Source organism: Haemaphysalis longicornis, unplaced genomic scaffold, assembly GCF_048455015.1.
Source record: "Haemaphysalis longicornis isolate Haplotype H1 unplaced genomic scaffold, Haemaphysalis longicornis Haplotype H1 scaffold_3, whole genome shotgun sequence".
NCBI lineage: Eukaryota > Metazoa > Arthropoda > Arachnida > Ixodida > Ixodidae > Haemaphysalis > Haemaphysalis longicornis.
In genome coordinates, this window is record NW_027526335.1 from 213,560,387 (window position 1) to 213,574,810 (window position 14,424).

The 14,424-nt window shown below is 49.8% G+C and overlaps 2 protein-coding genes across 2 annotated transcripts in view; one reads left to right on the forward strand and one right to left on the reverse strand.

Moving 5' to 3' along the window:
* The window catches only part of LOC144175965 (N(4)-(Beta-N-acetylglucosaminyl)-L-asparaginase-like), a 28,794-nt gene extending 21,380 nt beyond the window's left edge, over window positions 1-7,414 (forward strand). The window contains exon 8 of the mRNA XM_077705044.1: window positions 5,775-7,414. Within this exon, the coding sequence (XP_077561170.1) occupies window positions 5,775-5,869 (95 nt within the window). The 3' untranslated portion in view covers window positions 5,870-7,414. The remainder of the gene's footprint in view (window positions 1-5,774) is intronic.
* A 2,339-nt stretch (window positions 7,415-9,753) lies between these two features.
* LOC144175964 (iron-sulfur cluster assembly factor IBA57, mitochondrial) lies at window positions 9,754-14,283 on the reverse strand. The gene has a single exon (XM_077705043.1). It carries the CDS (start codon window positions 14,121-14,123, stop codon window positions 13,032-13,034), a length of 1,092 nt encoding a protein of 363 aa, XP_077561169.1. The 5' UTR covers window positions 14,124-14,283; the 3' UTR covers window positions 9,754-13,031.
* Between the last annotated feature and the right edge of the window lie 141 nt (window positions 14,284-14,424).

A 14,424-nucleotide genomic window follows, 5' to 3' on the forward strand; every position in this document is an offset into this window, starting at 1 on the left:
TCTGCTACTGAATGTGTCTTGCTGCAAACTTCTAAGTCAGTGGCCCACACATGGTACTTCACATGCACAGCCATGAAACCAGCCATGTCATGGCCGCCACCCAAAACAGTGCAAAAGATAGTGCACCGCAGTAGAAATGAACAAAGGGCACAGAGTACAAGCATCAGTCTGTAAGCACTAGCGTGGGTGCAGCCCAAGCTTCATCTGACCTGCTTTTGTTGGGACCTGACCTGTGAGCCACAGAATTCCCCACCATCCCATAAATATACAAGTGTGGGAATACCAGAATCTTCCCTTCAGACCAAGCAGCAACTGAAAAACTCCAAAAATAAGGAAAAAACAATGGTAAAGCAAATCATAAATATTTTTATTTCAGTGTGCGCCTAACCTCAATGCATGACGAAATGGCAAAAATCGCGCCACATGAAGAATGGGGCAACTCCACAGTGTATTGCTAGTCTTGTAGTGTGCAGCACTTAAGCGCCCGTTTCGGTGGTGTGACGGTGCCATCGTCCCTCGTAACCGAGCGAATGAAGGGGGCACCGAATACAGAAAGAAAAGGGAGGAGGAAAGCGTGACGAAAGTGTGAAGGGAAAGGTGGTATGCCGAGGCAGTGCATGACGCTCCTCGGCAGCAACGCACTACGAGATAACCGCGAGAACGAAGACGCCACCGAATGTGAACCCGCACGAAAGTGGAGGATGAAAGTGTGAGGGGGAGGGCAGTATGCCGAGGCCACGCCAGGCACGTGTGTGAAAGCCGCACCTTAGCGTCTAGTGGCGCCCAGGAAGGGAGATGCAAAACCAGGGATCCACGAAAGCAGGCATCTTGTTCTTTCAAGTTCACAAAAAACGCAGAAGCACAGCACACGCTATGTGCTGCCCGTGCATCGGTTGTTCTTCGTCCTCCTCGTTGCATGGCTTATCTGTACCATGTGACATTTGCGCAGTAGTTTCAAAAACAATATGCAACATAATTGCCGGCACTGACGCGCTGCGAGGTAACAGCAGTACGTGTAGCGCGTGCCCCTGTGAATTCACAGATCACGCGATCAATTCCTGAAACGCAGCAGCTATGCGCCATGACCAACAAGACTGCAGTTCGCACTGCGCACAAACTTCACATTAGGGAGCATCGTAATTGTCAGCCATATTTCTTTTTTCATGCTTTTGTTCAATCGTTCGTATAGTCAGCGCAGAACCTCAGAGTACCGTCTTTTTTCGCCAAAAAATAGTAGATGTGTGCGAATCCTGGAACCAGATATGCTGCCCGAAAGGTACTTGCTATTCCATTCAATTTGAAGTCCCTATACACAATTTGAAGTATTCAAGTTTTTTAGATGCGTATTTGAAAAAAAAAAAAAAAGGTGACCAATGGAGCTCTCGGAAGAAGTGCACAAAAGAAACGCATTTGTTTGCACTGCGTGATTGAGCGTGCCTCTTAGTTAATGGGCTCAATGAAACTTGGACGAACTAGGGCATTATTCTAGTGGACAAGCATTGGGCTGTTTCCCTCCTGTAAAATTCTATGTATTGACAGCAAATGGGTATTCCACAATATTGACATCTTCACTGTGAGCTACTTAAATGTGAAAGAGAAGATGAAATTTAGCCTGATGTTAGAGTGTAGAGAACGCTACACGCCATTCTGACTATATATTATTGTGACCAATAAATGTGGGGGTCATTCGTTCCGCTAGCACTGCTCCAGTCACTGGTGCATGTGCCATAGAGTTTCATACAAATAACTAGAGGGGAAACTGGCGCTAGTGTCAACGCGAACATGGCAGCGGCGCTTACGCTTCAATGGGAATTATGGGTAGTTCTGGAACCGGATTGCGTAGGATCGAAACGGGTCTATGGCTGCGCAAATGGTGTTTTTTGACAAAAAAACTCTTATTGCCCAATTCTCCGTTTGTAAATTACAATACGAACAAGGAAGTTAGTGACCAAAAAGTGGTTTTGTACGAAATAAAACCGCGTGTTTAAATAAACAGCAGACGCGGAGTTGAGGAGGTTTGTGGAGCAGGTTTGCCATTTGCCGCCAACTACAGCAGGACTTGGACTCCTTTAAAAACTATTTGTAAAAGTTTCGGCACTTGTAGTTTGTAATACTAAGAAAAGTTTTGTGCTCATAAAAAAAAAAAAGAAACCGATTACCTTTGGAGAAGTTATTCTTGCCTGAATTAGTGATATTCATCAAGCTGCGTTCCTATCAGCCGCCGGTGCTGTTGCTCTACGCCGTAGGAGCCGGCGTTCGCATGAAAGGTGTGGCTGTTCCAAGCGATTCGCAACCGTCGTCAGCTTTGACAATACACTGCTCTGCCGAATGAGCAGTGCTGCAACTCCTAATTCGCAGACAACTTCGCTGCACAGAGCGCCGGCAATGAATTGATAACCCACCCAGTTCGCAACTCTGGTTATAAAACATTCCACTCAGGGCGGCGTCAGTGCACGCGAGGCATGCAGTTCAAGGAGAAACGTGTTTTTGATCGCTTCTCCCGACACCCTGCGTAGGCAAATGCGTTCATGTAAATCCAAAACGAAAACGAAACTGCCTGCAATCCATAGTAACTTCCACAAGCCATCAAGCGCCAATCCGAATCCAGAACTACCCATCACGCCCATTGAGGCGTACGATCGCAGCGCCAGATTCCTCTCTAGTTGTTGTTGTATGAAACTCTATGGCGTGCGCGGCTAGCAGCTGTCAACACTCATTTCCCTACAAGAGTTGTCTTACCAGCCAGTTGTCATATCATTTTTTCTGGGATAGCTTATATAACGCAAGGGTTGCAGCCATTTTCTGTAACCATACTTTCTCTGTAGATGGCTGTGTTTTGACTACAGTGGGCAATTCTGTAATGTTTACCACTTTGCTGTGAACTTATGACAAGAGAAACTCGGTGTGATGATACTGCAGCCAATTTTCATATGATTTTTCTTAATATACCTACATAGGTTACGAGCTACACAGCACTCACTAAAAAGTTGGCTTTGCCACAAAATTAAATTGTCAGTCAGTGTAACTTTTGTCTACACACCCTTTGAATGCCCTCAGTTCTGGTGAGAACTTGGTCTGTAACAGCTCCACTGTACGAAGAACGTTTTACTGGGCAGGAGCTTTTTAACTCGTGAAGCTTCTGTGGCTGGTATGTGAGATTTTATGGCATCCGCACGCGTCGGGAAAGCCAGCTTACAAAGACCAGGCTTACTGGCAAAGCAAACGCGTATTGCTGCTAGCATCGGAGTGGCAACTCTCGCTTAAAAAGTGAAACGGCCAACAACAATTTAAGCAAACAGATACCACCACTTAAATCAGAGCGACGTATTGCTGCGAATTTATGATGCAGTGCATGACATGGCGGGCACCTGACAAGGCAACCAAGCCTTATGGCACCAAGCTTTATTGAACCAAGTGCATGACATTGGAAAACAAACATCCAGCTGTGAGTTCTGTTAGAGTGCGTTCGCCACCGAAGTTGCATGCCATTCAAAGAATGTTTTGGCTTTAAGTTTATACATCTTGTCACTTGAATGTGCATTTGGAGTGGATCAGTTATCACTAATAGGCGCCATTTTCAAGATCAGTGGAGTCAAAATAAAAGTGTGGGTGTGTATGTGTCTTTCTTAGGGTTGATCGCCGTCAATGCTCAGGAGGAATAACATTTCCTCGTACTTGTCACTTGTATTCTGTGTCACCTCCAAGTCATCACCTCAAAGATGAACAACTGTGGCACCGTCCACTTTTGTATGCGCTCTGTGGCGAAATAAACCGCTTATTACGATGCTCCAGTGCTGTGATATGGGACATAATGACTGAATGCAGTTACTGTGTGCACCGAAAATGTGAGCTGCTGCCGGCTCTCCGCGCTGACAGCATGCGCCCTGAGCAGTGATGCGTCTTGCATCCCATCCACCCCTCAGAAGACAACTCAACTGCTCCACTTACGAGGAAGTGAGGGGAGGAGGAGAGAAGTTTTTCTTTCGAACCACCCTCCCGGCGCCACCACTTTGGCATTGTCCGTGTGCCCGCTCACACCACTCGCGTGTTTGCTTGTTGTGTCACGTGCACACCGCCTTGAATTTGACTGGGTGCCTCTTCAACTGCCTCTGTTTTCCCACGGAAGGGACATTGTTGTGTTTTATTGTAAGGAGCTGCAGCCAACGTGAGAGACGAGACGGAAGAAGCGTCGGCGCCACACGCAGACGAAGTTCACCTAGCTTGCCTGCCTCCAGTGAATCACGTAAAGCGCCTGGGTCCCGTCACCCGACACACAGCACGATCACCGTGGGCGCCTTCAGAACGGCCTCTGGGGTTCGGACAGGCCCATTCGAAGAGCGTCTGTTGCCCCGAGGACGCCAGTGCACAAGTGTTATGTCTGTGCTGTGACCTGCGAAGAGAGTGAGTGTGTGTGTGTGTTGTGCGCGCAGTGAGTGAACGCTAGGAAATGAACACGACTCTCCCACGCCGCCCGCTCCGAAAAGGACGCTTGCATTGCGGTGGATGCCTGCAGCAACCCTCCCAATTCCTTTCTATGTGTACTTCTTTTTCCTTCTCTCGAGATTCTCCCAATAAACTCAGTCTGGAAACGGAACCCAAAGTGGACGCATCTTCTGTTTGAGGCTCCTGCACGCGTGGCCTCGCCACCCGGTAACGACACGTGCAGTAGAGTGGTAACTTGTTTTCGAATAGATAATGCCTCTAAGCAAGTTATCAGCAAGATCGTAAGAAAGAGAACAACAACAACAGACATGAGGGCCGATGTGTTCGAAACATGCGAGTCACAGAAGAGGCGATCGTTGTACGGATACGTGTTGTGAACAGCAGTGACAGCGACGACTCCGATGGTGCAGTTGCGCAGCCTACTCAGGTAGTGTCTTGGCAGGAGGCCCAACGCATGATACAGCCCCTCAAAAACTTAGCTGCTGCCGAGGACCTTTTGCTCAGCTAGGTGAAGCACCTATAGATGCTCTTGGAAAAGATTTGAGCCAGCTTTGTGTGCAGCAAAGAAAGCTCACCGACCTTGGCTTCTTTTCTGCAAATAAGTAGTAGCACAACCTTGCTTGCGTGCGAATAAAATGATTTGAGCTCTGTTTTGTCTTTTTTTTTTGTGCTGCACACTTAAAACAACGGAATGCCCTTGGCACTCGAATATTGTTATACGTGGAATAAACTGTATTTGATAAGACACTTTCTCGAAACCAAATTGTTTTCAAATGGAAGCCACCTGCAAAAGCATTTCAAGAGTCCACCCACAGAGATGTCATAAAAAAATGTGCTTCCTCATGCCCATTTTCTATCCACTCTTTTGGTGATGTAGCAAGCTGGTTGTGTGGTAAATGCACCATCCAACATATCCACAATATAGTTGCTTGTGAAAAACCTCGATTGCTTTCCTGTAGAAGCCACGTGTTAGGAGTTTTAAGAGCCACTGGGAATGGTCCGAGTAATACGCCATATTTCAACTAATCTTCGAGCGCTCCAAATACATCAACTGCCCAAAGCCACTCCTCCAAACAAAGTGATTAGGCAGTCACCAAACACACTATTGCTCTCATTCACCACTGGGCTTTGCACGGAACAGCCAACGTGAAAGCATGTGCCTCATGGTGAAGCCAGAAGTGTGGGCCTTTGGGCAGTGCCAGCGGTTGCTTGCCTGCATGTGAAATCTTCGGATATCAGGAGTATGCATACTTTCAGGCACGAGAAACTCTGTGTGCCTATAAAACGTTCCCTTGTGCACGCCCCTCCCCTTTTCGTTACCCGTTTCCCAGGTGCGGCGTGCCACGGCATCCCGACCTTCCCCTACTCGGTGGCCAAGCCCGGCTATGGCACGGCCGTGGTGGAGCACGTCCACTGCACCAACTGAGCGACGGACTGCTCCCTGAAGGGTCACTCCAAGCCCGGTGGTCGGGCCGCAACGTTCAAGGAACACTCACTTTTGCTGTGGAACACACTACAGCACACAGGTAGACAAAGACTGAGAGAGAACACCGGACAAGCGCTTGCCCGTGTCCCGTCTTCATCTATCTCCGTGCTTTAATGTGTTCCACAGCTGAGTTCCCAACTTGCTCAAGAACATATTCTTCTGGAACACTGGCCTGCCTCTCATCCTGGGTCACTTATCAATTGTGGAGGATGAGAATGAGGACACTTGCTCTGCTCACTGTGGGATAATGACTATTGATAACTAGTTTTTTTTTTTTTTTTGCAAGTGATGCACTCAGTACCTTTACTAAATTTCACCATTTGCTCTCTATACAAGTAGCCCTTTTGCAATGCCACTCAAGAAAAACTACCAATTTTTAATACAATCACAAAACTTGCTTAAAGTACGCCTACTACAGTCCGAAGTTTGTTTAATTTTGAATTGATTTCGTGTTTCGTGTCTTTGCTTTTTGTCTCATTTTGTTACATTTTTGCCTCCTGTCTTTACTCTCCTCCTTCTTTTTGGCAGAAAACATGAAATTCTGTGTACACCACTGAAAGGAGGTAGCGGAAAGTCAAGCAGCATTTGGGTGGCACCAGAACTTATACAATTACAGTGATTAGAGGGTGATGCCAGGCCCTGTACTCTGATTTGTGATGTCACAAATTGTGACAAGAGAATGAGCAGAGTTTATTAAACATTCTTATGAAAGGGAGGATGAGGTAGTGACACATAAAAATGTAAAACAAATGCGGTTGGCAACTTTTGTTATGTACACATTTACTAAAGGGCAACCATCATTGAACGCACTTGTAAACAGTATATCGATTTCCTGTGTGTCAAAAGTGCAACAAGGCAATTTATGCAGGTGGTGAGCATGAGAGCTATAGTTCCTTGGCACCAGTGGCTGAAATAGTGAGATTATTTGCGCAATCCACTGTGGGGCAAAGCTGGCCGTCAGCTTTCCACTGGCCAGTTGTGGTAGCTTCTGCATCCTTTTCATAGGTGCCAGCAACGCACAGGCCCTGTTGGCCCATCTGGAACTAGCTCAGCGTTCACTCAGCGCTTTGTCGACTGCATGGAGGGAAGATTACACTTGTGATGTTTGTGTCACACGGAATGAGACAGGAGGCAGAGGTGTCAGCTGTAATAATTTATTTCTAAGCAGTCGGGTCATTTTTCGGCTTCAAAGAGGAGCCAACAGAGTTGCAAAAGCTGCGGTCTTTAACAAAAGTGTTGTTCAGCCATTAGAGGCCCTTGGGGTGACCATGAGCGGGCTGCCACTCTCTAGCTGAGCACTGCTGGAACGCACAGCGACACGAGACATTTCACAACCTCCTGCCTCAGAAACTTTGTGGCGCCACTACCGCACTGATTTTTTTATCCCAGATTACACTAGGATGAAGCGGTATGAAAGAAAAGAACAAAAATGCGCATTTAAACGCTGACACAGTTTCCGAAAGAAGGAAATTTGGAGGCAGAGAATGGACGGGAGCGGTTGGAGGTCGATGGGAAAGGCCTTTGTCCTGCAGTGGGCTCAAGTTGATGGTGACAGCTTCATGGTGCACGCTGTCCCTGCAAGCCCTGCCTTTTTGGGGCCCCCCAATGGAGCCACCATGGCTGCAGTGCTGTGGATCAGGCTGTAGCCATTTTTCGCCAAGTGGGGCTGGTGTGCCGTGTGCAGAGCTGTTTTGCAAACAGGAAACAAGTGCCAAGGCAGACAAGGCAAACTTGCCCGCCGACTTCTCAGTTGGTCTCTTTTTTGGAAGCGTGAGCAGTGTGCCTCACCCATTACCTCCGATGGGGAACTCTGTGCTGCTGGCAAATGCAGTTCACCCTGCTGCAGCCAATGCATGCGTGTCCTGCTGCGCAGCTGTTATCCAAGCACCCCTGCTATGCCACTTCCCAAGCCGAACAAAAAAGGAGCTTTGCTTCGCTATGTCTATATGCGAACCAGCAAGATTTTTGCTGTGCCTATCCCCGCACCAGCTCACTGCACACCCTTTTTGGTGAAATCCTGCGCTCGAAGGCATGGAAGCCAGCCTTCGTGGTGGGCAGTCAGCCAGCCCTTGACTTGACGTGTGTAGTGAAGCACACCAGCTGTCATCGCAAACTGCGTCCAGCCACACCCTGGCAAGGACGCTGCTCAGAGCCCTATTCTTGCTGCTCGCTGTGCGTGCTGCACCGTCGCCCTTCACTGACGGGGAGAATTAGTCTTGCGTGGGTCCCATCTGGCGAGGTTACTGCTGTGGGGTATGCATGATAAATATCAAAGGAAAAACAAAGCTTAACTTTAAAATGAGCGACTTCCATAAATTTCACGTTTGCATGCACCGACTTTTTCTAGAGGCAATCAACTAGACAGGAAACAGTTGAAAGGTTTATTCTACGTCTGCTGCAGTGCAGCATCTGCTGAAACATTAACGACAACCTTCAAAAGCAATCAGGTTGGCACATAAAATGCTCTGTGTCAGGGAAGTGCACACTGACTAAATCCGGCATGTCTTTTCACTGCTAAGACTGCACTGCCATTGCTCAATATGCTGCACTGGCTTCGGCTTTCCATTTTACATTACCTATGCACACATCTTGCTCGTTGGGCCTCCCACACCCCTGACGTTAGCAGAAAAAAAATGCACTATAACGTTTATGTATGAACCTGCTACCAACAAACACAAAAAAGGGAACTTGTTCTTTCTTTGGTCCTCTTTTGTTCCCCACGCTGCAGCTTAATTTTAGAAAGTTTTGGGGTCTACGCAATAATTCAGAACACCAGTGTTGCCTTCATTCATGCAATGTTGAGTCAATGAATAGCCTTCACAGAGTATAGCTTCAAACCTAGCTTCCTGTATTTAGAAGCAAGGAAAGCTTGAATCCACACCCAGGACTGCATACAATGGTGGACTCCGTGGGCAAGAGGTTCTGTGGAAGTGGCAAAAAGGTTACTCGCGTGGCATCCAAAACCAGACCAGAGAGGAAGGCAGAAGGAAATGAAATAGCTGCATGCAGGCACTCACTCGCTCCGAGTTTGGCTCTCTGTGCGGAGAGCACACAATGTTCGTTGCATGTCTGGAGAGCGGGAATGCAAGGTGCAACGTCGCAGCATGTGACAGTGCTGTTCTGATTTGTGCATCTGACAAATCAACAAGCCAATGACTAGAAGCACAATCACTATAACAAACTGAGACCCAGTTCACAAGATGTTTTGTAACGTTAGTGACGTTACTTTAAGAAGTGATGCCATTAAATAAGAATACTCCAAGGTCTACCCACAGTTCTGTGTGGACCCAGTTTTCCATAAAGATTTCAACAATTTGCCACAATAGTGGCGAGGCAATCTTAGTAAGCCCACAGAAAGTGCAATAAAGTTCTTTACAACATTATGTCAATAACCACCAACCCTGTCAGCATATCAGTTAAAATGGGCCATGAATTTTAATGATGCATTGTTTAGATACCCCCGCACCACCACTTTTTTATTGTCTCAAAACAAAACATGCAGGCCCCCTGTAAAGGATGCACCACCGCACGCAGGGCACTACTGCGGTGAAGTTTTACATTGATGAGAGAGAATCCCTTGGCTACCCCCACTGGTACTGGCCTGGCAGGTGGTACGATAGCGTGAGCGCTTATGTCAGTATCGCACTATTCAATCCCTGGAAAGCTGCCAAACTCTCTTCTACAATAACTGCACCACGAAATGATGCCCCCCCCCCCCCCCCCCCCCACCACCTCTTGAGTGGTGGCAACGGACGTGCATAAAGAAGTGATCAAACCTGCTCCTCTCCCTCAAACTTCCCACCAACATATATGACTCCTGTCAAATTGCACTGTGGCTGCAGTAGGGGCGGGGCCTGGCAAGAGCCTTCCTCCCACACAAAGAAAGGCCGCAGTGCAAAGCTGCCACTACGCAGCACAAACAGCAGATGCTAGACAAAGCCACTTCAGTCACTCCAGGGAAGAACATGCCACTATCCAGAATTTAAGGTACAAAAAAAAAAAGAAAAAACCTAAGGAGGTGCAAAAAAGTGTCCCACAGAAAAGAATGCTCCTAAATTTATTCGATAATCACCATAAAGCACTTCCGCCAAGCTCTCTGTGCTTCAAAGAGATGGAAATGACACAGAATGAAACTCCTAAGGAAATGACACAGAATGAAACTCCTGAGGACAATTGAGAGATCAAATCAGAATTATATGTACCACAGTCGCACCTGGGCTTTGGGAGGGCTACATTCAATTAGGCCAGCGTTGGATCTTTAATTTGCTTCGCACACATAGATGTTTTTGTCTTCTGCCTCCAGCAGAAAAATAGCTGCCATACCCTTGAATTTAACCTGCATGCTTCCTCGGGCACCCATGCCTTAGCCACTCTGCACAAAGACAGTGTCTCCCTAGCAACAAGCAGTGGTGAGACCAGTGCACTGCGAGACCCCACAGTGTTGCCCCAAGCCATATCAGAGGTGAGCCTACAGAACGGGCTTCAACATAGTAGCACATCATTTCTGTTACTGAAACAATGGCGTCACAAAATGTCTGTTCAGCTATGTTTTCAGCATTGCTTCAGCTAGCTGATGTCCCAGCCACAGCAACTGTTTCTGAAGTGCAAAAGTAGATTGATTGATTGTGGGGGGTTTAACGCGCCGACGCATCGCAGGCGATGAGGCGCGCTGTAGTGGAGGGCTCCGGATTAATTTTGACCACCTGGAGATCTTTAACGTGCGCCGAAATCTCGTACACACGGGCGTTTTTGCTTTTCGCCTCCATCAGAAAAGCGGCCGCCGCAGCCGGGAATCGAACCCGCGACCTCGTGCTCAGCAGCGCAACGCCTTAGCCACTGAGCCACCGCGGCGGGTGAAGTGCAAAAGTACAAAGGCACCTTTGCACCAACCTTATATGGTGAATGCCACAGAATGCAAGATGCTTTGCAACAAAAATCTAACGTTTCATAACTCTGGTGTCTGGAAAGCAGTGCAAACACAGTGGACAAGAACAAAAAACACAAGTGCTGCTGTTGTCTTTGCATCGATTACTGTCTCGGCAATGCTTGTACCATGTCGTGAAAAAGCTAGCCATTGTTGACTCAACGTGATCCCACGCCTGGCCAAAGATGATTGAGTTGAGGGAAATTCTTATTCACTATCTCAGTCGTGCAGCATACACAGGTGGGTAGAACTGTTCTTGGCTCTGATGAAAGCAGAATCTCAAAATAAATAAAGTATTGGTGGGTCCCACACAGAGGTGGCAATCGACGCAATGTGAAGCTGTGCACTTGCGCTTGTACACTGACACTATCACCTGCATGGTTTTGCCGTGAGCATAGGTTTCCTTGTGGTCAGAAATGTCACAGAAGGATCGTAAGCATGTGATCCACCTCGACCACCACATTTACTTTTGCGCTTTGCGCAGCAAAGCCACGTCTGCTGGCCAGCACACTGCCACCACCAGCTGCAAATGCAGAGAACGCGATACCTGCATGAACTGGGCCTTCCCCGCAGGTGCTCACTTCCTGGGGGCCCCAACACTGTCTGGTGTAACTCCCAATCCAAGGAATTTACACCAGACAATGTATAACTCCTCCAAGTTGGATCCCCATCCCGTGGGCACAGTACAAGGAGGGTTTTGTGGCACCACACGCCCAGCTAGGGGGCCAAGGACTGGTTCGCTTAAAAACCAGTCCAGCTACCGCTTTCCCCAAGCTTTCAAAGCAGCACTGGCCTTGTTTTGCTAGTGTGACTTTATTGTGCACTGCGCTGTCCATGCACAAGACTCGCAGGCTGCGATGTCTGCATGAGCTTGGACACTAGAGAAGCATTTCACCGGCATGACAAAGAGGAGCCAGCATACTCCTTACTGCTATAAGTGCACAGAGTGAGTCAAGACATGAGACTGCAATAGTGAGATCCAGAAGCATGCTTAAATAAGGTATAGTGCCATTAGAACATTGGCATGGAGCGTCTCCCATACTATGGCTGCTTGATCTCTCACTACCTTCGGCCAAGCTTATAAAGTACGCCAGTCTGATGCTTCTTTGCTTCGCCAACTCGGGTTTTGTATCCTCCCTGTCCTTGCCTGCTTTCCATTCTGGACTGACACTGGACTCGCGAGATGGCATGCACTGCAGAGGGGTGATTGAACATTAGTGAAGGCAGTGTACGGCTAGCACAAGCTGGTCGGCTGGCATGCCCATTTCTCCTATGCACATCACAAAGACTAGTTTGCAATGGCTGCGATGCCTCAGAGCAGGACACCAACACCGTGCTAACCAAACACTAAATGGCACTTTGCCCGCATTGGGTCGCTGATTGATGCCCTCATCGAGCTGCAGCCGGTAGTAACACAGCTTTAATATTGCAAAATGAAAAAGGAAAATGCCGAGTCTACTGAGTGTGGGACTATGTAAAGTTGACCGCCAACGGTACAGCCGAATGAGAAAGCCAAAAAGTAGGCTTAAAGGCGGCTCGTTCCGCAAAACGGAGGGAGCTGGGGAGCGAGAGGTCAGTGAGAAGAGCAGGGTTTGATGTAACTGCAACCTCTTTGTCATAAAACAAGGGAATCGTAATCAGTGTTCCACTGAGGGGGACTACTGTGCGGCACCCAATTTCATTGGCTAATGTGCAGCTAAAAATGCCGAAATGGCTTGACCTAGCTGATTACCACGGCAAGCATAAGTGAGAAGCTTGCAGCTTGCTGTGCGCATCCGGCTGTCAGGTGGTCCACTGTTGTGGTGCGACAGTGCTTAGTTCTGTTCTACGTTCATAAATTATATAGGTGCATTTTGCAACACTCACAGACTCAGCTGTGATGCTAACAACTTTGCAGCTTGTGTCATCAACGGGGGCTCCCCGGAAGTGACCAGGATTGAGGTCCCGCATGCAGTGGTTCCACTGCCACACGACTCTTGACGACAGAACCCGGGCATTTGCGTGAAAAGCACACCGGCGACACTGAGAGGGCTTCTCCGCAGTGAATCCCTGGACGCTAGACTAGCCGCTAGGGAAGAACTGACGCAGCCACACGGGTCAGGAAGACGAAGACGAATTCCGGGCCGGCCTGTCTCCAAATGCCCAGAACGAACGCCTTCCTGGAGGACGAGCACTCCATCAGCCGGCGGGTGCATGGGCTTCGTGTGCCGCCTGCCTGGCGACCTGCCTGGGCCACCAGCCGGGCTTGGCGACGCTCAGCGGCACGCCGTCCACCTGCAGCGTGTCAGCGGCCAGGGCCTCGTGTACGCGCAGCAGCGCCAGCCCGAGCTGGCCCCGGTGTGCGCGCAGCTTCCCCAGCGTGGCCCCCTGGGCGTCGCGCACGAGCGCGTCGGCCGCCAGCATGCCGCCGCCGGGGGGACCTCCCAGCAGCACCACGGGTAGCAGCCGCTTGCGCACCACGCCCGTGTGGTGGGTGCGCGCCGTCAGCTCCTGCCCCACGTAGCAGCCCTTGTGGAAGCTCACGCCGCCCAGGTAGTCCGCGTTGCACTCCAGCGGGAAGCAGGCCGCTGGGGGAAGCTCGCGCAGCCCTTCGCCCACGCCCAGCTGAAGACGGAGACACGCGTAGCTCGGCGCCTGCAGCTCGCCCTCGTCGCCGCCCCGGACCAGCGACGGGCCGCTGCTCGCCAAGTCTTCGCCGGCGTTCGCGAGCACGCGCCAACCCAGCAGGTGCAGCCTCGGGTCGCGCACCATCAGGCGGCCCAGTGCCGGCCACCGGTCGTCGGCGGGAGGTGGCGGGGGCTCTTCCACGGCCCCGCAGAAGGGCCGGAAGACTACCCAGACGTCCAGGTCGTCGTACGGTTCGATCTCGATGGGCTTGCGCAGCCGGTAGAGCTGCAGCAGCCGCAGCAGGCTCTGGCGAGCGCCGGCGTCGCACTCGACGAGCACCTCGTCCTCGCCGGCCGGTCGGTAGATGAGCAGGTCGTGCAGGACGCGGCCGACGCTGTTGAGCATGAGCGCGTACATGCAGCGCCTCGACTTGCCCGCCGCGTCCGTGCTCAGGTGGCGCGTGTCGTTGGTCACCATGCCTTGCAGGAATTCCAGGCTCTCGGCGCCCCGAAGACGCACCAGTTTGCGCGAGCTGGCCAGTGGCTCGCACACCGTCAGCCTCTCATGGTCGCTCTTGCTGCACAGGTGACGCCGGGACGGGGCGCCGGGTAGCCGGCGCGACAGCCTCGAGACGGCGAAGGTCGCTCGGACCAGACCTTGCATCTTCGCTAGCCGACAGTTGTAGTTTGAACAACTCGGCTCTTTGCGCTAGTCGCCCTTGCTAGCAGACGTACTTCGGCCCATGGCGTATTGGCTGCGGCTTTTGCTATAATTGGCATGTGCAAAGCAAATTCCCGACAACTTAATTGCTTAAGAGAAATTTAACAACTTCAATAATTAAAATAAATCGTTAAAATTGAAGATTTTAAATTTACACAAAAGTAACACGTGAGAAACCAATAAACTCTCTTTATAGCCTAGCGCAAAACTAGCAGCAGCATAGGGAACGGCATGGGGAGCGGCA